Below are 27,548 nucleotides of genomic sequence, written 5' to 3' on the forward strand. Positions count from 1 at the left end.
TACAGGAAGTAGGTGGCTTTGTGTGGGGGAGTCTGCTCTTGGGGGCAGTGTCTGAGGAAGGAGAGATTTACAGGGAGGAGCAGGAAGAGTTTGATCTAGGATTTTACTTGTCTGTATGTCCCCTCAGAGCCAGGGCCAGAGGAGCATCTATTAATGCCGAGATCATAACTGAAGAAGAGCATGTACAGGGGGATTTAGCATCCCAACTCTCCCTTGATCACTTTGACTTTAGTCTGCTTTCTGGCTGTAAAATGCAGGAGATACATTTATAGTCATATAGAACCACACAGTCTTTCCCAACATTTGTGTCATCCTTTCATATGGTTATCATTTGGCAGGAGGAGAATTCAGGGGCCCATAGCACGGTGTGGCCACACGGGTGACAGCTGGAGCTCTCAGGGTCGCTGATGGAGTGCTTTGCTAGAAGCTTCTTTCTCATTATGGGCAGATGGCTTCCATTAGCAACTAGTCCACTTTATTATCCTTTACCCTAAAGTGTTCCCACCAGGCTCTGTTTTCATTTATAATGTGCTCTTGTCATCTGTGGAACAGCGTAGCAGTATATCAAAGCAGAATTCGTTTCAAACCGGAAGCAATTTATCATTTTCTTGTGGTGGTGAGACTCGAGTTCCATTATGGTTGCAGTCTTCAGAGGACATGGAAAAATGCTCCAAAGGTAGAGTGACTCAAAACCTCTGCTTCTTTTTGTCAAAAACCTCTGCTCTTAGATTTTCCTGATTTCGTTTATACTCCAGGTGAATTTATATTCTCCCTCTAGACTGGTCTATGTTCCCTGTCAGATTTTGCTTATGAAGATCTGCACTCATGATAAACAAAAGACACTCTCTTTTAGAGTTTTATGTCTTCTCTTGGGTATGTGTGCAAGTAGGTTTCCTTTTCTGTTTTTTAAGCAGTGATGCCCAATTTCCACATAGATTGCTAACTCACAGAATCCAGGGCTTAAGTGCCAAAAATGATTCTGATGCACATCCAAGAACTTATAAATCACTATCCAGAGGTGAGTGGGTGAATCAAATGGAGATTCCTCACCAAACAGGTGTTCTCTACCCTGGCTTCACATTAGACTTGCAAGAGAGCTTTTAAAATGCCAGGTTACCCATGCTCAGGCCCCTCTCCCAGAGAATTCCTTTAAATTAGTGCATGGTGGGGCCCTGGCATTACTAGTTTTTCACAATTCCCAAACTGATTCTGGTAAGGAGACACTCTTGGTATACGGAAGCTCAGTGTTCTCAATCTTAGTTAAGCATCACCTATGGAACTAAAAAAAGAAGTCATCAGTGAAGTTGGGAGTATTCTAATTTAATTGACCAGGGATGAGATTTTGACATAGGTAATTTTAAGAACCTCACCAGTTGATTTTTAAAATGTAGCCATGATTAAGAACCACTATCAGAGAAAGATGCCTTTAAATTGCATTTTTCTCTGTTGAATGCAGATATTATCACATCTGGGGCCATAAAATGTTGCCCTCTCAATAAATATGAGCAATAAAAGTACTCTGCATTTATCAACTTATTTAACTAAACGTCCTGTGAGCTCAGAATATCATTATCCCCTCATGGACTGGAGCCTGCTAGGCTCCTGTCTATGGGATTTTTCAGGCAAGAATAGTAGAGTGAGTTGCCATTTCCTACTCCAGGGGATCTTCCCCATCCAAGTATTGAAGCCACATCTCTTGCATCTCCTGCATCGGCAGGTGGATTCTTTAGCGCGAGTGCCACCTGGGAAGCCTGTAAGGAAACTGAGACACAGAGAAGTTATGTAATTTGGCCACGATTCACAGTTTGTTAAGTACATTCAAACTGAGGCAGCCTGGTTCTCTAGATTTTTGCCCTTAACCACAAGTCTACTGCCTCTCCTATAAAAACGGAAGTAAAATTTCCTATCTTTACAGATGTAAAAGCAAATATAGATAAATGAGAAAAGTAGCTGGCACTAGTACAGTGAAGGTTGAATGCAAGACAAGTGGCTCTTACTTCTCCTCTTGTTTTCCTCCTGCAGACCTGGCACACTGTCACGCCTATCTGGTGGAGATGAGCCAGCTCCTACAAAGTATGGACATCCTGCATCGGACATATTCGGCACCAGCTATCAACGCCATCCAGGTCAGCCGGAGCCCATTTCTGTTTGTCTGCTGGCACTCTTAGGCCTTCCTCTCTCCTCCCAGCCTTTCACTAACAGGGAAGTTTTCTGGCTGATTGCTTCAGCCAATTTCAAGGGGATGGAGTTGGTCACTCTGGTGTGTGTCTTTCCCTATTGGTTTGGTGCATCTTACTGTCTGTGCTCTCTTTCCTGTTTTAAAACAAAGGGTGGAGCTTTTGAAAGTCCCAAAAAGGAAAAAAGATCACACAGGAGGTGGCGGTCCAGAGCTCTTGGCAAAGACGCTAAAGGAACGCTGCAGGTAACCCTTGCTTCCCCCTACAGGCTGGTTTCCTCAGAAACACAGGCTGGGGGCCCATAGGAAAGTGAGTATGCTGTAGTTACTCTCAGATACCCTGTGCCGAGACAGGAATTCAATCACTTGGGTTTTCTGAATACTAAAATAAGCATGTCATGCATATTGAGTAAAGGAAAAATGGGATGCAGTTGGAGGGACTGCAGTCATTTCTAGGGTTTTGGTTTCCGCTTCTTTACTGCTTAGCCTGCCTGCTCTCTTCCCCACTGGGGTATACACCTTGATTTGGGGCTGCTATGGTTGTGTGCTCTGTCCCACCTTTTCTGTGGCTCGGTGGACTCATCATCCCTCTGAGCCCACTGGCCGGAGTCTTTGGGAGCAGGGCATTGTATAGACTGTCTCTTCTCTCCAACTTTCCCATCCTCCCATCAGAAGTTCACTGCATAACGCTAACTGCTGACTTTCCCAATGCACAGCTAAGCCAAGATTTGCAGCTCAGTCATTATATATTAAATGGCAGCATTATTAGGGTCAAAATAAATCGGGAACTTACAGAAACTGTTATACTCTTATGTAACTCTGGTTTAAAGCATTTTATGGGTTGAATTGAAACACTTTCAAAGCAAAGAGAGATTTGTGTTCAAAACATCTGAGAAGATGATTTGTTTTGTAGAAGCACCAGGTGCTAATAAAGAAAACATTTTTAAACCTACTCCATTAACTATTAATATTAGCAACCTAGATCCTGGGTGATTGTTGCAAGGAGGAGGGAATTGAATATAAATGAGAAAGAGCCTGGCCACTTAAGCTGTCGTTTTAAACCTATAGCCTTAAACTTATGATCATCTCCAATTAAAAATGTGATTTCTCACCCAGTTTTATTTCATAAGAAGCCAGTGGAAGTTGCCATGGCAAGTGTTTTCCTGAGTTTTTATATTGAAAGTTATCTCTCAATAAAAAAAAATGTTCTATAGAATGTTCTTATTTTCTACTTTCCAATCTTAGAAACAAGTGAATAGTCTAAGCAATTCGCATCTAAAAAGAAATATCTCCCTTTGGTGTCACTTCAGGTACCTAAGCCTTTTTCTGGCCCAGTAAGACTGCATTCCTCCAATCCTAATTTGTCTACACTAGATTTTGGAGAAGAGAAAAATTATTCTGATGGCTCTGAAACCTCATCAGAGTTTTCTAAAATGCAAGAGGATCTGTGTCATATTGCCCATAAAGGTAAATGAGTTTTCTTTCTTTTTTGTGTTTCTTTCTTCCAGTGTGTTTGATGAAAATATAATGTGTTTGTCTGAATGTGGGAAAGTCCTTGGAGAAGGGCCTCTTAGTTGGTTCATTTTCTGCTCTATTAGAATTTTAGGCAATCTATTTTTTTTTTTTTATTGGTAATAGGGAATGTATTGGCAAAAGTCTCTCTTTAACTTGTAGGGGAGAAGGTGCGAGCCTTAGGTATACTTTAAAGGCTGAGCAATTTATATGAGAGTGATGAGAGTGTAAACTGGTACTTTTCTGGAGGGCAATGTGACATCATGTTTCAACTTTAAAAAAAAATCTATCTATTCAGCAGTTCTACTTTCAAGAATTCATTCACAGAAATTAACGTAAAAGTTATCCAAAGACATGTGCTTCCATGGTGGCTCAGTGGTGAAGAATCCACCTGCCAATGCAGGAGACACAGGTTTGATCCCTAGTCTGGGAAGATCTCATATGCCGCAGAGCAACTAAGCCCGTGCACCACAACTATTGAGCCTGTGCTCTAGAGCCCAGGAACTGCAACTGTTGAGCCCACGTGTCACAACAACTGAAGCTGGAGCGCTGTTGAGCCTGTGCTCTGCAACAAGAGAAGCCACTCCAGTGAGAAGCCTGGGCACTGCAATGAAGAGTAGCCCTTGCTCATCGCAAATACAGAAAAGCCCACATAGCAATGAAGACCCAGCACAGCCAAAAATAAATAAATTAAGTTAAATTTTAAAACATTATCCAAAGATGTCCATTGTAGCAGTGTTCATATCAAAAATTAGATTTTCAATGTCATTTGTTGTTTAGTTGCTACTGCTGCTGCTGCTGCTAAGTCGCTTCAATCGTGTCCTACTCTGTGCGACTCCATAGACGGCACTCCACCAGGCCCTGCTGTCCCTGGCATTCACCAGGCAAGAACACTGGAGTGGGTTGCCATTTCCTTCTCCAGTGCATGAAGTGAAAAGTGAAAGTGAAGTTGCTCAGTCGTGTCTGACTCTTAGCGACCCCATGGACTGCAGCCTACCAGGCTCCTCTGTCCATGGGATTTTCCAGGCAAGAGTACTGGAGTGGGTTGCCATTGCCTTCTCCAGTTTAGTCGCTAAGTCGTGTCCAACTTTTTTGTGACCCCATGGACTGTAGCCCACCAAGTTTCTCTGTCCATGGGATTTCCCAGGCAAGAATACTAGAGCAGGTTGCCATTTCCTTCTTCAGAGGATCTTCCCTACCTGAGAATTGAACCCATGTCTCCTGCATTTGACAGATTCTTTACCACTGAGCCATCGAGGAAGCCCTTCAATATCATTAGGAAAATGCAAATCCAAACCATGATGAGACATTATTATGCCCCATTAGAATAGTTAAAAAAAGAAAAGTACAGACAGCTGATGAGGATACAGAGAAACTGGATCTCTCATATAGTGCTAGTGACAATGCAAGATGGTACAGCCACTCTGGACAATAGTTTGGCAGTTTTCTATAAAACCAACATCTTAAAATACAACCCAATGTTCACATTCCTAGGCATTTATCCCAAAGAAATGTAAACTTAAGTCCATACAAAATCCTGTACACAAGTGTTCACAGTAGATGTATTAGCCAAAGACTGGAACAACCCAAATATCCTTCAGCAGATGAATGGTTAAACAAAAGGTGGGATATCCATACAACAGAACACTATTCATCACTACTCAGCAATAAGAAGGAATCAACTGTGGATACAGGCCACTGTGAAAGGGTTCTCAGGCACAACATGCTGACCTAAAATAGCCAGTCTCAAAAGGTGTCATAGTGTGTGCTTACACTTATTACCACTTTTGAAGTGATCCATGTATAGAAATGGAAAAAGCGACTGGTGGTTATGGGAGTCAGGGACAAGGAAGAGAGAAGAGGGAAAGTATGATTATGAAGGCTAGAAGTAAGAGGAATCTTGGTGGCGATGGAAAGCTCTCTATCCTGATTTTGGTGGTGGGTGCATGAATCTACACCTACGATAAAATTGCATTGACTGATACTTATATCCATATTCACAAGCGAGAGCCTGTCAAACTTGTGAAATCAGAATCAGAGCTGTATGTTATACCAATGTCCATTTCATGGCTTAGATGTTGTACCAAAGTTATGTAAGATGTTACCACTGTGAGAAACTGGAGGTAGGGCACCCAGGGCTTCTCTGTACTGTTGTTGCAACTTCCTGTGAAATTTCAGAATAGAAAGAAATAACCTAAATGCCTGACAATAGAGAGATTGGATTTTTAAACTGCAGTGTAATCACATAATAGAATACTTAACAGCTACAATAGTATCATCTACCGTATATTGAACACATAGTGTCATGCCAGGTGTTTGCTAATAAGAACTTAACATGCAGTGTTTCTTGAATTCATACCACAGAGTAGGTATGACTGTAACCTCTTATCAGTGCACAGATAAGAAATCTGAGACTTAGAGAAGCCAAAGAACTTTGTGAGGGTCCCAGGGTAGAAAGTAGCCAAACTGAGACTTGAACCCTAACTTGCCTGACCCCAGAGTCTGTGCTTCTCACCTGCTGTCTCACTGCCCTTACAGATGGAATTAGCCAGGGTTATTTTTATAGGTATTGGAAGATATACATAGTTCACTTCAGTCACTCAGTTGGGTCTTTGTGACCCCATGGACTGCAGTAGCAAAAAAATACAAAGTATGATCCTGTTTTGGGGAGAAAATATATTAATCTGATATATATAGGCATATTAAAAAATCTGGAAGGATATATATCAGTGTTTTAGTGATGGAGACTAGGAGTACTTATTATTTTCTTTCTGCTTTTTAAAAAATTTTTCATATATGATCATTTTTTAAAGGAGAAAATGAATTAAAAATTGTTAAATGGGAGGACAGTGTTTGAAATAAGAGAAGACATTTCCTGTTCCTCTTACTGCCCAGAATTTTCCTTCCTTTATATCACTGATTCCTTTGGCTCTTTCCTTACCTTCTAAACCTAAAATGTGTTGGTTATGAGGAAACCATTTTATGCTCTTTACAAATTCCCACCTCAAACTCTTGTCCAAGCGACCATTAGAACTTTGTCCATGTTTCGCAGTGCAGTTGTATGATTTATGTATAAAATGGGAAGGATTAGCTGCCCCAACCCCTTTAAAGATCTTCATACACCCCACTGTGTGTTCTCTGGACCCATTGTAATCAGGTTGTTTCATTTTAGGTTGTGTGGGAGGGAATTTGTATACAATGCCACTACTTTTTAATAATATGAGCTGTCCTTTTAAAAATGAGAAGATAATGCCTCCCTGCAGAAGAGAACTAGCCTAATTTTACCTACCTTGAAGAAGCTGCTTCCTCAGCACAACAGCAGTTGCTATACTGACTGGATACACTGGTCCCATCCTCCTGCAGTGGGCCCGACCTCATGCAAGGTCATGGGCGTCAGCCAGCTGCTCTGTCTTTCGGGCTTTGTGAAAAGCAGCTGGCTGCAGGATTTGTGCTCTGAGAAAAGGTCCAGGAGCACCTATTCAACTTCAGCCTGAGCCCCACGGGCTTGCAGATAGCAAATTCTACAAGTAGCCCAGCAAGCTTGCTTTCATTCCTGTGGTTTTAGTGTTCTTGCCCAGACTGCAAGATCTCAGGGAGTTGCATTTACACAGGTTGTAACTCAGAGGCCTCACAAAATGAAGACAGTTCTCAGGTTCCCTCTGTGTCCTGTGATCTTGCTTTCTTTCTCACTTCCATTCATACTTTTGAAGCTTCTTGACCTTTCTTCTTTTGTAAGCCTGATTTTGTCACTGACAATTTTTATTGTACTTTTTTAACTGTATCACTAATCTATTGACTGTGATTTCGGAACAGCTGAACTCAAGGTATTGTAAATAGTCTGTATTACCTACTTTTTCTTCAACGCGTTAAATGCATCTGAATTCTCCCTGTTTCGTAGAAGTTGGATCAGGTGATAGAAAATCAATATACACCCATCCTAAAAAGTGTTTGTTGTATATTGTAGACTATAAGTTTGATTTTATGATGTGTCATTGGTTCATGGCTTTGTGTCTATGTTCACACACACACAAACAAACAGAGAACAAAATGTACTAAAATCTAAAAGTGATAAATAATTTGCCTTACAAATATTAGCTTGTGTGTGTATGCACACTCAGTTGTGTCTGACTCTTTGTGATTCCATGGACTGTAGCCCACCAGGCTTCTCTGTCCTTGGAATTTTATGTATACCAAAATGTATTTCATGGAACACATTGCCCATAAAACACTTTAAAAAACAAAATTGCATGGTCTAAAATGTTTGCAAAATGTCGCTTACTATAACCTGCTTTGCATTTACACCAGAAACAATATATATTAAAGACCCTGAGAAGTCCTGCAGCAGGGAAATCTGTTAGCTTTGTTTAACTTAATGATTTAAAGATTTTCAATGTTATTATGGAAATTCTCCCTCCTCCCCGAACTGCTATCAGCTATCGCCAGTCTGGAACTAAACTTCCTGAGAAACATACATCAGCAAAGAATGCAAATAGTAAGCCTCTTTGGAGCTAACCCTCTATACCAGCTAAGTCAGAAAACTTGCATTAGACTAAGCTACATCTGTTACTGACTAGCTGTGGGACTTTCACCTCACTGATTAACCTCTCTGGGTCTCAGTTGCCTCATCTGTTAAATGTCCTAAAATAGTCGTCCTAACTCTTTGGGCTCTCAAAAACTCTCTAATTGTCTTCTATGAATAATTGTTTTTCACTAAATGGAAATTATTCTTACTATTGCTTACTGTTACAATGAGATTTTATGAAAAAGTGTTCTACTAGTAGCAGAAGCAGAAATGGTGAGCAGATTTAGGATGTAAAAGCAAGAACTAGTATAGGACTGAGGTCAGAGTGCTCCAAACAGAAGTAGGTAATCACATTCTGCCTTGGAAAGGAAAAAAAATGAGGTTTTTTAAATACGTCTCTTGCAACCTGTGACAGGTATTTGCAATGAGAGAAATCTTCATTCACAAATATAAAGGCTAAAAGTAGAACAAAATTAAACTCTGTTAGATTATTTGCTGTTCTTTTGTTCCTGGATTCTTTTCCTGTGTTGAGTTTTCATTAAGAGGTCATTTGTTAACTGTTTTGAGCTTATGGAAGCATTGAATAAAAAGCCAAATATGTCACAATGATATCATTTTCAAAGATTAAAAGCTAAAAAATATGCACAAAGCCAGGTCACTTATCAAGCATAATTTAGAATTTAGCATAAAAATCTGCCAAGCAACTGCAGTCATGTAAATTATCAGTAAATAAGTAATCAAATTACCTAATATAACGAAATGAAAGAACTATTTGTGTAGAATATGGACTCGGAAGTGTTTTAAAACTATGGATGTCCTGTGTAGTTTTAGAATTAGGAGAAACAAGATTACAGATGAGATCATCTTAGATATTCTAGATGTTAACATCTCCCACATGCCAGATGATGCAGCCGAAAGGAAAACAAAGAAGAATTCACCAAAATGTAGTTTTCATTAAAAAGAAAGAAAAAGAAGGAGTCCTACTGTAGGTTGGGTGCTATATAATAATGTGTTTTCTCACTTTCCTCAAAGCCCTTTTGAGATATGGGCATTATCCACACATACAGATGTGGGAAGCAAGGATTTGTCCAAAATCTAAATAGCAACTATGTGATAAGTGGTAGGATTTCAGTTCACCCTTCTTTCATTGCACGGTATCTCTCCCTTGTACCACACCACTTCCATAGAGGCATGTCCATGGTATTCATAATTGTCTTCTTCAAGAGCATTTTCTTTTCTAGTGTAGAGAAACTGGAGCATATTAAATAGAGCACAGGCAAATTAGGAGTATAGGTGTCCTTTAGCACCACCTTTCACTATCCAAACATGCCAGCTCCGCTCTCACTGTCAAAGTCAATAAGAGAATGGCATGGAAGCCCTTGGAAATGGGAAAGATATGGGGCTTCCCTGGTGGCTTAGATGGTAAAGAATCCACCTGCAATGCAGGAGACCTGGATTCAATCCCTGGGTTGGGAAGAATCCCTGGAGGAAGGCATGGCCACCCACTCCAGTATTCTTGCCTGGAGAATTCCATGGACAGAGGAGCCTGGTGGCTGCAGTCCATAGGGTTGCAAAGAGTTGGACGCAACTTGAGCGACTAAGCACGCAACTGATCATACGATGCTTATGGTGTTCCGATCTGTCCAAAGCTCAGCCTCCAAAGCTCAGCCTATGTCCCACTCTCTTAGTACAGAGAGTGTTGGAGAAAATGGCTAAAGACAGTCTGGGAAAGAGATGCCATAATTCCTTTCAATATTCAGACACTTCATGAAAGAGGAAGTAGTGCTGTTTGCCGATGAGACACTGAGGGACACTGAGGTGAACATCAACTTAGAAAAAGGATGGACTTTCTTAATGCGAGAAGAGTCTAAAAACAAAAGTGGATGGCTTCAGGGGACAGCAGATGCTCCAAGCATGAGTCCAAAGGCTATTTGGCAAGGAGGTTTAGAGATGAGAGGAGCTGGTTGTTCTATGCAGCAGGGGGCCTTAGTGATCTTTGAGGTTCTTTGTAGCTCTGAGCATCTAAAACTTACTATATGGCTTTGTTTGTGATCAGATACCCGTGGATGTGATCCACTCATTAGATCTTTCTATTTTTGTAAACTTTTGATTTTTCTATAGTATCATGTTAGAAATTAACACTTCTGCCACAGAAAGTATTTCTGACTTCTGGGATCCTGTGTCTTTAGTAGTTGATGTAAATATGGTCTCCCATGAGCAGCCTCTAACCATTGCTCTGTGTGTGCTGAATCATTAGGCTGCTGTAAAGGACTATTTTATTGTCCTCTGAGTGGGTCTAAACAGTCATTTAAGAAATTTAATGCCTGATTTGGTCCCCTAAGCCCCCTTTTCAGGTGGTTTAGAAAGCGCTTAAGACTTCAAGTATAGTGCCTGTGTGAGTTATTTTCTGCTTGTCTTATGCCCACAACAGTCTTGTCAGCTGTACATTTTGAGCCAAAGTGTATATTCTGCTGATTTAAAAATTTTAATAGTAGTCTGTAAGTAAGTGAAAGTTGCTCAGTCATGTCCGATTCTGCAACCCCATGGAGTGTAGCCCACCAGGCTCATCTGTCCATGGGATTCTGCAGGCAAGAATACTGGAGTGGGTAGCCATTCCCTTCTCCAGGGGATCTTCCCAATCCAGGGATTCAACCTGGGTCTCCCGCATTGCAGGCAGATTCTTTACCATCTGAGCCATCAGGGAACCCTAATCTTCTAGTTTGGTTGAATACCTTGCTTTACGCAGGCCACCTGAAAGCCAGAGGAATTGATTTGTTAAAGTGGCAACCAGCTGAGTGCCACGTCTATTTAATTTAGAGCAATAAACATGATGGTGAAAAAAATTTTTTGTGCTTATGCAAAGTGACAGATGTTAACTAGACTTATTCTATTGATCATTTAGAAATGTATACAAATATTGAATCATTATGTTGTATACCGAAACCAGTATAATATTTTATGAAAAGAATTGCAATAATAAACTAAGGAAACTTACCAAAAAATAACAGTGAAGAAATGTTTCCCCAAGGACCCACTCAGATGGTCGTGGGGATCCTGTGGGGTTGCCAGGGGTGGGATGCCCATCTAATAGAACCTAAAGTGCAGTTTGTGAGTTAGCTGCTGGGCTGGTTGCTCGCCAGCTAAGAGCTTCCACTGCTCCTAATGCTCAGTAGTTCTAGTCAGTCTCTCATTCATAGAATTTATACCCTTTGTGCATTTATTTATAAATGATGTCCCAGCAAGAGACTCAGATACCTTAAAACTGCTGCCCGTATTTCAAAAGACTGCAGTAATCATCACTTTAATCCTTGTGAGTTTCTTTTATTACCATCACTATTATTATTTCAATAGCATTTATTATGTATCATATGTGATGCTTTGGGCTAAGTGCTTTACCTTCATTAGCTTACTTAATCCCTATAATGATCTTATGAAGTAAATGCAATTATTGTCTCTATTTACAAGGGAGGAAACTGGGGTCCAGGTGCATCATATCCTTGTCTGATGTCTTACAGTGAAGAAGTGTTGGAGCTGGGAAGAACCCAGTGCTGCTGCTGGAGCCTACACTATTGGTGGCTCTGTTGTGCTGGCCATTATTTGGCTCAATGGAATTGCTTAATTCAAAGAGCTAAACTTGTTCCATAGACACTATTAGAAAAATCAGTACCTATTGACCCCATCTTTGGTCACCAGAAGCATCATATTAATAATGTGTTTTCATTTAAATAAATTGCTTACTTGTCCTGTGATTTTGTGAAGAAGTTCTGAGTCTGGGTAAACACTACAACCTCAGATAAGTTCAGAGACAGCCTACTGAGAGAGGTTCAGTTGTCTGCATGGCTGTGGAGTGAAGGGAGCGTCAGTCATGCATGTTTAATTTCTATGATACTGAATTGGCCACTCCTAAATAGCAGTGCCTCTAAAAATGCAGGCCCCCGGGGAATTTAGTAGTATGCCAGGCCATTAGAGAAGAAGTATGTATTAGCCTCTTCCCTCTTCCTGCCTTTCTAAAACAGTATACAATAAAGGAGATTGGAAAGATAATATTCAAATGTGATTTGATCAGTAATTTGATCAGTAATTCATATGACAGTTGCGTTATTCTTCGGAGGTAACTTGTTCATTATATGATCAAAACTTGGTGTATTTTTTACTGTACCTGAGAACAGTTTTTTAAAAATTTAGTTCAGGCATCTGAGTGCCTAATAACACTTAGCTCTCATTGGACCTAAACACTCACTCAAGTGAACCAAGGGCTGAATGCTAGGTTGAGAGGCAGGGAATTCTGGGTCAGGCAGGTGAAAAGACTAATAAGGAAAAGGGTAGTTAACACCTTTTTGGAAATAATTTCAAACTTACAGCAAGGTACAAGAATAATAAAAAAACTCAGGTATCTTTACCCAAGTTCACCATTTTTAATATTGTGCCACATTTATCTCTGTCTTTCTACACACACACACACACACACACACAAACATACACACACATACATACATACACATGCAGATATGTGTGCATTTGTTTATTTTTTTTGATCCATGTGAAAATAGGATTCATACATCGTCTTTTTTTTATGCATTTATACTATCATGTATATTTCCTAAGAATAAGGATATTCTGTTACTTAACCACAGTTTAGTTATGAAACTCAGGAAATTTAGCATTGAAATAGTACTTTTACCTATTCTGCCTTTCATATTCAAATGTCAATTATCGCAATATCCCTTAATAGCTCTTTTCCCCTTCAGTATAGAATCTAGTCTGTAGTCATAGAATGCATTTAATTATCATACCTCTTTAGTCTTCTTTAATTGGGAACAGTTCCTGAGTCTTTCATTTCTTTGATGAAATGACACTTTTCAAGAATACAGGCCAATTTTAAAAAATAGAATGGTCCTCATTCTAGGGTTGTCTGATGTTTCCTCACGATCAGATTCAGATGGCCTATCCTTGGCTGGTATTCAACAAAAATAACAGTGTGTCTTTTTCAGAGTATCACACAAAGTCCCAAGGTACGCAAAGTCTATCTGATTCTCACTAGTGATTAGTTTTGGACAACAAATTAAGGTGCTGTCTAGTTTCTCCTCTGCCTTGTTACCATTTTCCTTCTGCCATCCCAATAAGTTGTGTTTGCAAACATCTCCAGTCATTAGGGATACAAACAAAACTAAATGTTGATAATTGAAAAGTATAGTCCTTTCAAGTGTCAAAATATGTTGGTAACAGGTCATAACATTGTGGAATTTTATAGTGGATAGGGACTTTGGAATTGACAAATGTGTGTAATTTTCAAAATTTTGATAGATTTTATATTCTAGAGTAGTTTTAGGTTCACAGCAAACTGAGCAAGAAGTTTGGGGTTCCCATACCCGCTCCTCCATACACACATACACAACCTTGTCCACTATCAACATCCCACCAGAGCGGTCCATTTCTTGAGCATCAGTAAACCTACGCTGAAACATCATTATCACCGTAAGCCCGTGGTTTACATTAGGGTTCACTTTTGGTGTTGAACATTTCAGATGTATTTTTTAAAGTCGAAATAGGGTACATTTGCTGAATGGGAAATATTCATGACTGTTACTTTTCTAAATTCTTTTATAAGAATTCTCTGCTTCTTGTTTTTAATTATGCCTCTTCCTTTATTCCTTTTTATAATGATTATATCTTTATAGTCTACTTCACTTTAAGGTCAGCTTTTAATACCATATCAACGGAGAGAGAGAAACTGAAGCAACTGATGGATCAAGATGTTTCCGCCTCTCCCTCTGCCCAGGTCCTTGGTCTGAAGCGTGCCTTGTCATCCGTAAGTTACATCTGTGTGTCGCAGCAATGCCTGACAGTGTGTCTGGGCTCATGAACTTTTTATGTTTTCCATCGCCATCGTTGTGTTGAAAATTCATGAGAAAACCAAACACATTATCCAAATTATATTCTAACCTTTCATCAGATCTGCTTATTCTAAACACCAAAGCTGAGCCTACCCCAAATCTTAGTAGCAAATATTTCATTGAGCATTAGATGCTCTGTTTGGTTTCCTCCTATTTATCCTGAGTTTTCTGTTTTTGTAAAGCTTTTGTTACGTGTTTGTCTTACAGACATTTGTTTGTTAATGCTTACAAAGTCTGATGGTTTGCAGATTTCCATACCTAAGATTTCACAAGCTTTGACTGATTTTCCAAACTGATAGATAAAGGCAGCAGAGTGAAATTTTGAATTCACACTCTTCTCTATGGCCCAGGGTTAATCCTGTTTACCTATTTACAGCCTGTCTCTTTCAAAGACAGGCAAGTGATTTGATTTGATAGTACAAACATTTAGCTCCCACCTGCTCCCCCCGTGGGCACAAAGAGATGAGTCATAAGGAGTGTCAGGCAGTCATTGTGCCTTCTTAATAAACAGAAAAATCACTGCCAAGCCTCAAATGTTTTTCAGTGAGCCAGCCTGTCATTCACCCTCTTTCCTTTTTTCCCCATTGATTGCAGTTTATTCCTCAGAAGAACTGGGCTCCGTTGAAGTGCAGTGTCCTAGTATTCTGTTTTGAATAGCTGACAGTATTTTGAATAGCTGATTATTCACTCTAAATCTTTCAAAAGCTGGAGAACTTTTAAAAGATCATACATATTTGCTCCTATGCTTTACTTCTATGTAGAATCCTTACTATGAAAAGAGAGAGTGTGTGCACACACAATTACCTTCTGAAGTGATACTGAACTTTCTATGTAGGGTCAGGTAGGGGAGATGAATTTTAGGATCTTGTTTTCAGAAGCTAACTCAAGCAGTGAGAGAACTAGAAAATACCCACTTACGCTTTCTACTCATCATGTTACGGAGACAAGTAAAGTGATGCTTTTGGTATAATGTTAATTGTTAATATATTAACATTGATATTTACTGTCATTGTAAGGTACTTAAAGGTGTATTCACTCAGTTGAACACTCCCAGTATGTTATCTTTGAAAGAAATAGAAAATAACATGGAATTTACTCCATGTTTAGGGTCTTAACGTTGTCAGCTGAGAGGTAGAAACACCCCCTTTTGGACTGAAATGGATAGTCAGTCACACACAATCTGCTACTTTGGTTTGAGAGAAGCAAGGTGATTCTTTACTTTTTTTTTAAGTTTATTTTTTAGGGGTAAAAAGCATTTCTTTATTCATTTGTGTCATTTCTTTGTGGCCCAGCCACCCAATGGAATATTATTCATCAATAAAAAGAAATGAGCTCTCAAGCCATGCGAGATATGGGTGAGTCATAAATGAATATTGCTCACTGGAATAAGCCAGCCTGAAAAGACTATGTACTGATCCATTCATATGATATTCTGGAAAAGCAAACATACAGAGATAATAAACAGATTAGTGGTTGCCAGGGTAGGGGGGAAATCATTTCTTATTGTCCAAAGTAGGTTGGCTTTTAGTGCATTTAGAAGGTACCTCTGATGGGCTCCCCAGCGTCCTTTTCACTGTGGTCTTCCCCTTCCCTGCCCTCCTCCTGTGTGAGGTCCAGGTTCATTTTGTTAATCTGCTGGTCTGGTAGAGGCCATGAGACCCACTTGGCCATGGTGTCTCTGGCCAGAGTCATTAGAAAGTTAAAATAAAATGGAATGATCATTTACTTCTTTTTTTTGTCTTGGATTCCTGATTAGATTCAAGACTTGTTTTTTAAAAATAAAAATTTGAGAGTTATCTCAGGGCTATAAGAATGAATCGGTATTGAATGTACAACCTTTGTGTTTTTTTTTTTCTTCCACCTGTGGCTCACAAAGGAAAGAGAAGCTACTGAAATAGCATGTTTTTCAGGCTATCTGGAGATTCTAGCCACTGGTATCTATTCTGGCCCCTGTGCAAGATGCCAACAACATATTGGCCAAAGTGAGTGCCCCGTAGAGGTTTTTAAGTGGAGTTGTGTGCTTTAAGACACATTTACTCAGTGTTTCCTAAATGACCCTTCAGAGTTTCCAAATAATCCATTCCAACTGTGGATACTAAAAAATAAAGCCATAATTCTTGTTTGAGATCCAGGCAGTGGGTGAGATATGAACACCCTTCTGTGTTCTCAGCAGGTATACCCTATGGGCCCTGATGGATGGGAAAAAGCTCTGAGCTTCTCAGAAGAAAGTCAGGAAGACGGACATATGGGATGGATCTGTGTACAGGCACCTGGGGAACTGATTGTGAGACAATCAGGTGAAGTTGTCCCTTTCAAAGACAGATCATTTGAAGGACAGCTGGTCAGGAAGCACAGGGGAAACCAGCATGAAGGAAAACACCTTCCTTTACCTTCCTAGTTGGGAGGATGGGCGGGGGACTCAGACTTGCCCAGGGAGAAGAAGTAAAAGAGGTCCAGGTGGGCTGACAAGAGCTCACAACCCCTTCCCAGGGCCCTAGTGCTTAGCCCCTATCCAGGTAAGTGAGCTCTCTGTCTCTTTTTTTTTAAATAGACTATCTTAATCATGAAGAATGAACATAAAACAATCAATGCCTGTGTTGTAAAACAGTAAAATTAATCCTCTGCAAAATCTTACTTCTCAGCACACTTTCTAAGACCCTACTCAACCAGTGTGACAGAACATTAAAATATGGCCAGTCACGTGGAGGTGAGAGCAGTGTTTTTATTACAGATGAGAAAGAAGCTTGGAATCTTTAGGGGGAGCTGTTCAAAGAGGCTGAAGGCAGCTGAGAAGGAGGAAGGGCCAAGAAACCAAGAGCAATAAGGGCTTATAGGCATGTGTGATTTCCTTCTTCACTGAAAGAAAAGCCTTACTAACCCTTACTTTCATCCCTGGAAATGAGAGTCGAGAAGGGTCTGCATTCCCAGTGTTTAATAGCTTGTATCTGCCAGGCACCAGTATCCTGTTGGACAACGTTCAAGAAAGAAGTCCAGGAGGTGCCCCCCTGAGGGCTCCTTCACACTGGGCTTACCGCTGTGCTTTTGAAAATAGCCATTGATTAACAGAGCCCCACTATTTTTAACGTGTTCCAGGCCCTAGCACAAAACACAGATCTTAAAGAACGCTTATGCAGAATCCATGCCGAGTCTCTGCTCCTCGACCTCCCTGCTGCTGCCAAGTCGGGTGACGGTCTGGCAGAGGTGGGTAAGGTTCTCCTCCGGTAATGTCACCCTACTCTGCTCCCACACGATGCCCTCTGTCCCTCCCTGAAGCCTCCCTGCTGCCCTGGGAGGGGTGCTCCCTTTACCCTGATGGCTGCAGTTCCCAAAGCTTCCTTGAAAGTATGCTGCCCACTGCATTTCTAAACTGCTTTTTCCCCCTAGAATGTTTCTTTCTTTTCTATTTCTTTACCCCATTATCCTCCTAAGGATCACCCTTTTCTCTTGATAGGAGTGAGAGTGGGAGTCCCATTGGAGTGGGGACTGAGAGACAAATATTTTCTCCTGTGACTTCTGAATAAACCTCACTGTCTCCTACGGATAGAATCCTAGCTCCCCTTCTGAGAACCTCTCTCCTCTTTCTTTATGACTGTTTCCTTCTCCGTTTCCTGTTTGTTTTTTTTTTTAAATACAGCTGTACCCTTTGGTGGGGGGGAATATTACAATTGAAGTGTCTTGGTCAGTTTATAGTATGTTAAAAATATCTTTTTCTCAAGACTTGAGATGTTTATCCAAAATATTCTTTGAATATGCTTAAGATGAGAAAGTTCAGAAAAATCCAAGTGGATGACTTGAAAAAAAAAAATCAGTACAAAAGGGTAGTGAAAGTTAAAATAGTTTTTAGCCATCTCTTATATGCCTGCCTCAGTTGTGCTAAATTTTTCATTAACAAGTGGATTAGACTGAGCCCATAAAAAATAAGGAAGGTCAGATACAAGGGTTGTAAATTTTTTAAAGGAGTTTCTGTGTTTAATGTATCTTCCTCCTTTTTCTGTCCTCAAAGAAAACAAACCCTGACACAATACTTTTACTCCTTGCAATGTTGTTGTGTTGGGTGATGGGCAGATAAGATGCTGGAATCAATCAGACCAAGAAGCTCAGACATCTACCTCCTTATGAAGCACAGGCTATGCCCTGACCTAATGGGAACCCCTTCTGATGAGGGTGGTACCCTCTCTCCTCAGGGCTGGCAGGCTTCTTATTCCTTCTGAGATACACATCAGTGATTGACCATGAAATTGCTCTACATCTTCACTGCCCCCAAGAGATCTTTTCAATCACTTTTTAGCCCAGACCTGAATTGAGTCCCTGGCAGGACAGAGCACTGAAATGTTGTCTGCAGGGGCCTTCATGTCAGGCCTGGGCAAAGAAGCATGCCCACATCCAGCTTCTCTTCGGAATAAATCTGGGCATTGGCTGAAGCAGGGCTCAGTCATGGTGGCCGACCGTCACTGAAGGTGGCTTGCTGCTGATCACCATGGCCCTCTGGTGTTTGATGCTTGTTTCCAGGCAGCATCAGTTCAGTTCAGTCGCTCAGTCGTGTTCGACTCTTTGCGACCCCATGAGCCACAGCACGTCAGGCCTCCCTGTCCATCACCAACTCCTGGAGTTTACCCAAACCCATGTCCATTGAGTCGGTGATGCCATCCAACCATCTCATCCCCTGTCGTCCCCCTCTCCTCCTGCCCTCAATCTTTCCCAGCATCAGGGTCTTTTCAAATGAGTCAGCTCATCGCATCAGGTGGCCAAAGTATTGGAGTTTCAGCTTCAACATTAGCCCTTCCAATGAACACCCAGGACTGATCTCCTTTAGGATGGACTGGTTGGATCTGCTTGCAGTCCAAGGGACTCTCAAGAGTCTTCTCCAACACCACAGTTCAAAAGCATCAACTCTTCGGCCCTCAGCTTTCTTTATAGTCCAACTCTCACATCCATATATGACTACTGGAAAAACCATAGCTTTGACTAGACGGACCTTTGTTGACAAAATAATGTCTCTACTTTTTAATATGCTGTCTAAGTTGATCATAACTTTCCTTCCAAGGAGTAAGTGTCTTTTAATTTCATGGCTGCAATCACCATCTGCAGTGATTTTAGAGCCCCCCAAAATAAAGTCAGCCACTGTTTCCCCATCTATTTGCCATGAAGAGATGGGACTGGTTGCCATGATCTTAGTAGCATATTATCACCTAATTACATTAATTTATTTAACAAGCTGTTAAAGAGGTAAATGGCAAGTTGACCCTTAATTTATGGTTTTTTAATTTATATTCAATGTATACACCTGGGGCTATTTGCAGTTGGGAAAGGAGACCAAAATCACAGGTCTTTTTAAATGCATGTTTTTAAGTTGATCTCACAAGTAATATATCCAAAGGTTTAAATGCTGTTCGTTGCCTTTGAGGAGGAGCCATAACATCCTCAAACTCATACCTTCCAAAATGACTTTCTGGAGTCTTGAATTGATGGCGCAGTTGTCTCATTGATCTAGTTCCTCTCTCTAGTGCTTTTCTGTGTTCCATGTTTTATCCTGCTTTTCACAGAGTGATTCAGGCTGATTTCCCAGTAAAGGAAAAGCCCTTGTTGCCTTCAGGAAATAAGAGAGTGAGTAGAAGAAGCTGCTCAAAGCCCGAAAGCCAGACTCCAGTGTCCTTTTCTTGGGTAGCTCACAGGCTTCTCAAACACTATGAGAATGACAGTCCCTACACTGGGGTCAGCCCAGGGTACTCTGTTTTTAGGCCCTCTTTCTTTCTTTGCTTCCCTTCTGTTACCTTTTCACTGCACAAATTATTCATCTTTCGTTTTCTAAAATCTACTTGGATTCTAAAATCTCCCCTCCTACAAAAAATTACTCTCATATCCTATCAAGTACTTCTGTTTTAAATTTCTGAATGTGAACATTTACTATTACCAGGTTATGAATTCTTGGGTATTTTATATTATTTTAAATTCCTAATGAAAGGCCAAAGTGACTTTCGGGATAATATCCTACTACATCTAAAGTCCATTTAAGAGACCAAATAAGCAAGAACTTGAAAGAAAAGTGTAAAACAAGAGGAAATGAGATTCTTTTAACTGCCTATTTGCTATATTGCACATACACTTGAATGTGTTATCTCATAAAATCTTAATCATGATTCTATGAGATAGGTGATGGTAGTTTCATTTTAGAGACAGGGAAACTAAAGCCCAGAGGGGTTAAATAACTTCTTCCAGGGTACACAGCGAGTAAAGGGTAGAGCTGGGGTTTAAGTCCAGTTCTGTTGTGTCCCAAGCACTTGTCTCCTCAGCAGCACCATACTGCTGTGTAGTGAGGAAAGACAGGCCAAGCCCCGAAATCAAACACATGGTAAAGCTCCAGTAGTGAAAATATGGCGGTGATGGGGTAAGAGTGGGACAAAATAACTATTTCAGGCATAGCACCATTTTATATAAAAAAAAAGAATGAAATACACTTATGATAGAAAAGACTCAAAAATCAATAGGAAAGAGATGAATTTTTCAATAAGTTAGGCTGACACAACTTGAAAGCAGTTTAAATCTTTCCATTGCATCCTAAAATAAGTCACTAGTGAATCAGAGTTAAATTCAAATGGAAAAATATTGATTTAAATGTTTATCAAATGGCTGGAGTAGGGAGGATGTCCTAAATGTGGGAGCAATAGAAAAAATTACAAAAGACATGTTGATGAGATTTGGATTTTTTTTTTTTTTAAGGAAAAGAAGTGGCGTGTGTGAAAAAATTAGTCAAATAATAGACTAGGAACAAATGTTTTCAGTGAAAAATGACAGACTTAGATAATACTAAATAGGTGGTAATGACTTTGATATGTAAATAATTAACAGATAAGAGCAGGTAACTTAGGCCCTCAACAAATAAATGAGAAAAAAAGACCCTACTCACAAAAAATACCAAATACAAATTTTTTTTTTTTTTTACTTTTTATTTTGTGATATTTATCAGTTCACTGGAAGGTGCAAAGAAATGCAGAGGGAGGTCCCGTGTATCCTGACCTAACCTCCTCCAGTGTTAACATCTCTACTGCTAGTTGTTGTTGTTTAATTGAATTATAGTTGATTTGGGCTTCCCCGGTGGCTTAGTCAGTAGAGTTCGCCTGCAATGCAGGAGACCTGGGTTCGATCCCTGGGTTGGGAAGATGCCCTATAGGAGGGCATGGCAACCCACTTCAGCATTCTTGCCTAGAGAATCCCTATGAACAGAGGAGACTGGTGGGTTACAGTCCATGGGGTGGCAAAGAGTCGGACATGACTGAGCAACTAAGCACACAGTTGATTTAGTGATTTACCATGCACAGTGGACATCAACTTGTGCAAACTCTGGCAGATGGTGAGGGACAGGGAGGCCTGGCGTGCTGCAGTCCATGGGGGTCACAAACCAGACATGACTGGGCAACTGAATAACAACAACAACATGCACATAATTGATTTACAGGCTTCCCACGTGGCACTAGTGGAAAAGAATCACCTGCCAATGCAGGAGATGCAAGAGACGTGGGTTTGAGCCCTGGGTTGGGGAAATCCCTTGGAGGAGGAAATGGCAACCCACTCCAATATTCTTGCCTGGAAAATCTCATGAACAGAGGAGCCTGGCGGCTACAGTTCATAGGGTTGCAAAGAGTCGGATTAGGACTGAGCGTACACACACACACACAGAGTTGATTTACAATATCTTGTTAGTTCTAGGTATACAGCCCAGTGATTCATTTATACGTATAGAGCTAGTTTGTTTATTTTTTTAAAGAAAAAACTGTTCAACCTGATTCTTAACAAAGAAATACAAATTAAAGCAGTTAGAATAAGACATTTTTCTAAATTATAGTATTCGGTGGCTATATAGATACAAAGAAAATAGAGTGTCTCTTTCTTGATATAATTATGTAATATATATTTTGCCTTAAGTATTTTAATAATTCTACCCCGAGAACTGATTCTAAGAACTAATGACATACAAGCAAAGACACATCTGCAAACCTGTTCATCATCTTGGTGGCTCAGACGGTAAAGAATCTTTCTGCAGGGCAGGAAGGGCTACCCATTCCAGTATTCTTGCCTGGAGAATTCCAGAGATAGAGGAACTTGGAGGGCTACAGTCCATGGTGTTGCAAAGAGTTGGACACGATTGAGTGACTGACACTTCCACTTCCCCATCTTTACAAATTTGGAAACACTTAATTTCCAATAAATGAAATGATTACTCTGTGACACACACCTCGGGTAAATCTGTCAACTAAAGTTCATTGTCTCAAAGAACTTTTAATAGTCTGGGGGGAAGTTCACAATATAATGTTAATTGAATGTGACAAACTAAATAAAGACTATGTACAGTGTGACCCCAGTTTTTCAAATTTAAAAACAATCTATACACAAATATTTTAATACAGAAAGTACACTGATTGGCTAAATAGGGGCCACATCTGGGTGATCAATTTTAATTTTTTTTTTTTTTTAATTTTTGGCTACATACACCATGTGGCTTATGCAACCTTAATTCCACAACCAGGGATTGAACCCATGTTCCTTGCATTGAAAGTGCAGGATCTTAACCACAGGACCACCAAGGAAGTCCCTGGGTGATGAATTTTAAGTGATATTTATTTACATCTTTCTGTATTTTCTGTTTTAAACACATACTACCTTTAACATCAAAAAAATGTTAATTTTTAAAAGTTATGGTGCAGTGTTGTTTGGAGAAGCTTATAACATTAGATAGATAGATGACAATTATTTCAAAACAAAGATATATGTATTAAAAGGATTGGAGAGAAATTTATCAAAATGCCTATAGTGGTTGATTTAGTGTGATGGGATTATATGTTTCCTTCCCTCTCTTTTCTCTGTTTATTTCTCTCTTTGTGATGTAAAAATAGATAACCACTCATGCCTTCCAAACTTAAGGGGGTATGCTTGAGTTAAACTGACTAGATCAGTATTTTAATCCATGAGGTCCTGGGTTGTGCAGGACACCGGGCAGGGGCTCCTGCAGTCCTGTGGAGCTGTAGGTGGGTATCAATAGGAAGTTGCTGGAGTAATGGAACAGCAGAAAGGGATAGGGCCAGCTGTGCTATTTTCAGTGTTGATCCAGCCAAGAAATCCTTCTGACCCATCAGCCTAGGAGAAAGGAGATACAGAAAGAGCCAGAGTGACTGTTAATAAATTAATGAGGAGAACAAGTAAATAAATCATTAGAGTCTTAGGTGGCAGTGACACAGCAAAGACAGAGGACAGTTCTGTTGTTTCAGTGAATGTTAAGGGAGCTCAGTTATTCATTACTGTGTCTCCTCTTTTGAGGAGAGACCTATACTTTAAAGGGGGCAGCCATGATGCTTATTTATAGATCTTAATGTGATGTAAGTCTTTGTTGGGATGGAAGGTTGTAGGGATGTTAAAATGGGTAGGATCTTTCAATAAATGCCTCAGCTAGAAGAGAAAGTGGAGAAGGCAATGGCACCCCACTCCAGTACTCTTGCCTGGGAAACCCCATGGACGGAGGAGCCTGGTGGGCTGCCATCTATGGGGTCACACAGAGTCGGACACGACTGATGTGACTTAGCAGCAGCAGCAGCAGCAAAAGAGAAAGGGAAATACACTGAAATGTGTTCCTGAGATAAACATTCCATTAAGCGACCACTTGACCACTTGATATTATCAATTATGAACAAATGCTGGGGCCCTCTGGTCATAGCATCCTCATCTTAGGAGACTGAGGAGTGTGTCCTGCTCTCATAAAACTTCTGAAAAGACATAATACATGTTAACATTTCTTTCCCAAGTTATTCTGGGACTCATTCATCAGATACATAAGAATATAGAAGCAGCTCCTTTATCAGCCCTATGAGAAATGTGAGCCGTTAGGATGTTCAGACAACAATCTTCTCTGATTCAAAGGAATCAGAGCATCTCATCCTCAATCCCTTCTCCTTCCTCAAGGTATCAGGCCTCACCTCTTCTGTGAAGCCCTCCCCAACCAAAGCCCCCTAATGGAATCCATCTCTCCTTCCTGCCCATGTCCATGGTGCTTTTGTGTTGAGTGCACCCTCTGCACCGCTTACTCAGGCCAGAAGTCTTGTTTTATTCATCATCATATCCTACTATGACCAGCACAGTCCAGTTGCTCAATTTCTTGAGTTAAATTTTCACTTGCAAATAGCATAGAAAGCACATTCCCAAAGTATTTAGGTCCTTCCCATAGGAAATGTCCAGACTCAGTGACTCAGGGGATGGAGGGCCAGCAGGAGAAGAAAATGCTGATGTTCTATCATGTTGTTCAGGGAGAGGCTTATAAATGGGATTGGGGACTTCCTTCCCTCACAGAGTCAGTGTGGTTGGAAAGAGACAAAGAGAATTTATCTCATTCATCCATGTATAATGTATGATCTGCCACCAGGGGCACTTCTGGACTGAAACATACTGTTTATTTGTCAGAGGATGCCTCAGAAGCAGCACTCTGGTCTCTGGGAGAGAATGGAGGCAAGAGAAAGCTCTGTTGGTCTGAACCAGCCTTGCAAGGACATGCATTCAGTACAATTCAGAGGAAATTTTAGGATGAAAAGAAACATCTTACAGTGGTACAGAATAAGAGGATTCAGAGAGCGTTGGAATTTTTCCCCTCTTAACACATTATTGACCAAGGATGTGTTAATACATCTTTTGTTACCTAAATGGTATTGACGGGAGACATATCAATATCACTTACATAACAAGTTGCCAGCTACAAGCGTTAGTTTCTGCAAAGATCCCCTGGTCTATAATGCGTTAAGTGGAATAAAAACTGACCTGTACAGTCTTTTTTTTTTTTTTGGCTTTGAGATTTGTTGTGTGTGTCTGAGCAGTAATGGTGCCTGTAAACAAGGTGCCCTTTTGGGGGAGACCTTCGCTTCTCACCGTGTTTTGTGTGAGGTTTGCCTCTCCTCAACTCTGAAGCTGCCCTCTGCTTATAGCTGCTTGTTAGCCTGGGCCTGTGGCCTTGTGTATTATGTAAAAAAATCAATTGTTTATTTTGCTTTTCTTGAAACTGTTTCTAAATATGTGCATTTTTGGTTTTGTGTTTCCAATAGGAAAACTCCAGAGATGATAGTCGGGCTCTGGTTCATCAGCTTTCCAATGAAAGCAGACTCTCCATCACTGACTCTCTCTCAGAGTTTTTTGATGCCCAGGAAGTTCTGTTGTCTCCAAGCTCTTCAGAAAATGAGGTTTGAGCACTGTTTTCAGTTAGTTGCCCTCAAAATCTCTTGCCACTTTACTCATTCAGTAAATAGTCATAATTTAGAAACACTGAGCTCAGTGGCCTCTTTTTATCATTACATTCTAAGGATCATCTTATAAGTTATAGCACAAAAGTCAAAAAAAGATAAAAAGTCTTAGGGGGAGAAAGTTGTGAAAGTATTGGGCACACCCTGGTTTCTGTTATTGATACTTGATTTGTTATACCTTTTTTCAATTGTAGTTTAATGATTTTGATTATAAGCTGTTTGATAATGTATTATTTGCAATACAGGGCCAGAAGTTAGCCCCTTATATATTTTTTCAGTATTGAATTTGATCTATAGTAATTTGTAATATATACTTATTGTTATAATTATTATGGTTGTTATAATTCACTTATAATTATATTTTGAGTGTTGTGTACTGGTCGTTTTAGCTCTTCAGTATAGGAGGACTAATTTGTTGTTGCTGTTCAGTTGCTAAGTTGTGTCCAACTCTTTGCGATTCCATGGTCTGCAGCAAGGCCTCCCTATCCCTCAGTATCTCTCGGAGTTTGCCCAAGCTCATGTCCATTGAATCTGTGATGCTATCCAACCATCTCATCCTCTGCTGCCCTCTTTTCCTTTTGCCTTCAATCTTCCCCAGAATCCGGGCCTTTTCCAATGAGTCAGCTGTTCTCATCAGGTGGCCAAAGTATTGAAGTTCAGCTTCAGCATCAGTCGTTCCAGTGAATATTCAGGGTTTATTTCCTTAAAGATTGACTGGTTTGATCTCTTTGCAGTCCAAGGGACTCTCAAGCACCACAATTCCAAAGCGTCAGTTCTCGTTCTTTGGTGTTCAGCCTTTTTTACTGTCCAACTTTCACATCCATACATGATTCCTGGAAAGACCATAGCTTTGACTGTATAGAGCTCTGTTGGCAAAGTGGTATGTTTGCTTTTTAATACAATGTCTAGGTTTGTTGTAACTTTCCTTCCAAGAAGCAAGTGTCTTCTAATTTCATGGGTTCAGTCACCATCCACAGTGATTTTGGAGCCCAAGAAGAGAAAATCTGTCATTGCTTCCACTTTTTCCCCTTCTATTTGCCATGAAGTGATAGAACCAGATGCCATTATCTTAGATTTTTGAATGTTGAGTTTTAAGACAACTTTTTCAATCTCTTCTTTCACCTTCATCAAGAGGCTCTTTAGTTCCTCTTCACTTTATCATCTGCATATTTGAAGTTGTTGATAATTTCTCCCAACAATCTTGATTTCAGCTTGTAACTCATCAACCCCAGCATCTTGCACTGATGTACTCTGCATATAAGTTAAATAACCAAGGTAACAATATACAGCCTTGATGTACTCCTTTCCCAATTTTGAACCAGTCAGTTGTTCCATGTAAGGTTCTAATTGTTTATTCTTGACCACATACAGGTTTCTCTGGAGATAGGTAAGATGGTCTGGTATTCCCGTCTCTTTAAGAATTTTCCACAGTTTGTTGTGATCCACACAATCTAAGGCTTTTGCATAGTCAATGAAACAGGAGTAGATGTTTTTCTGGAATTCCCTTGCTTTCTCTGTGATCTAACAAATATTGGCAATTTGATCTCTGGTTCCTCTGCCTTTTCTAAACCCAGCTTGTACATCTGAAATTTCTCAGTTCAAGTACTGCTGAAGCCTAGCTTGAAGGATTTTGAGCATAACCTTATCAGCATGGGAAGTGTCCGGTAGTTTGAACATTGTTTAGCACTTCCCTTCTTTGGAATTGGCATGAAGACAGACCTTTCCCAGTCCTGTGGCAACTGCTGGGTTTTCCAAACTTGCTGATCTATTAATGACTCGAGTCATTAAGACCTATTTTGTATAGTTCTTCTGTGTATTCTTGCCACCTCTTCTTAATCTCTGTTAGGTCCTTACCATTTCTGTTCTTTATCATGTCCATCCTTGCATGAAATGTTCCTTTGACACCTCCAATTTTCTTGAAGAGATCTCTAATTTTTCCGATTTTATTGTTTTCCTCTATTTCTTTGTATTGTTCATTTAAGAAGTCTTTCTTATCTCTCCTTGCTATTCTCTGGAACTCTGCATTCAGTTGGGTGTATCTGTGCCTTTCTCCCTTGCTTTTCACGGCTCTTCTTTCCCCAGCTGTTTGTAAAGTATTCTGACATTTTGCCTTCTTGCATTTCTTTTTCTATGTTATTGTTCTGGTCACTGCCTCCTGTGTGATGTTCTGAACC

General features: G+C 40.2%; 1 protein-coding gene across 7 annotated transcripts in view; it reads left to right on the forward strand.

The window, feature by feature from the left end:
- OSBPL3 (oxysterol binding protein like 3) overlaps positions 1 to 27,548 on the forward strand; it is a 196,902-nt gene that overhangs the window by 126,852 nt on the left and 42,502 nt on the right. For 3 of the 7 annotated variants that reach the window (XM_081533859.1, XM_081533861.1, XM_081533860.1), the window contains 7 exons: positions 553 to 676; positions 2,023 to 2,126; positions 2,330 to 2,422; positions 3,487 to 3,643; positions 13,889 to 14,019; positions 17,198 to 17,305; positions 25,180 to 25,314. In XM_081533859.1, coding sequence (XP_081389985.1) covers positions 553 to 676; positions 2,023 to 2,126; positions 2,330 to 2,422; positions 3,487 to 3,643; positions 13,889 to 14,019; positions 17,198 to 17,305; positions 25,180 to 25,314 — 852 coding nt within the window. The remainder of the gene's footprint in view (positions 1 to 552; positions 677 to 2,022; positions 2,127 to 2,329; positions 2,423 to 3,486; positions 3,644 to 13,888; positions 14,020 to 17,197; positions 17,306 to 25,179; positions 25,315 to 27,548) is intronic. The other 4 variants (XM_081533865.1, XM_081533863.1, XM_081533864.1 and 1 more) reach the window with 4 other exon arrangements.

This window comes from Giraffa tippelskirchi, chromosome 10 (assembly GCF_054371585.1).
Source record: "Giraffa tippelskirchi isolate mGirTip1 chromosome 10, T2T-mGirTip1v1.2.pri, whole genome shotgun sequence".
Classification (NCBI taxonomy): Eukaryota; Metazoa; Chordata; class Mammalia; order Artiodactyla; family Giraffidae; genus Giraffa; species Giraffa tippelskirchi.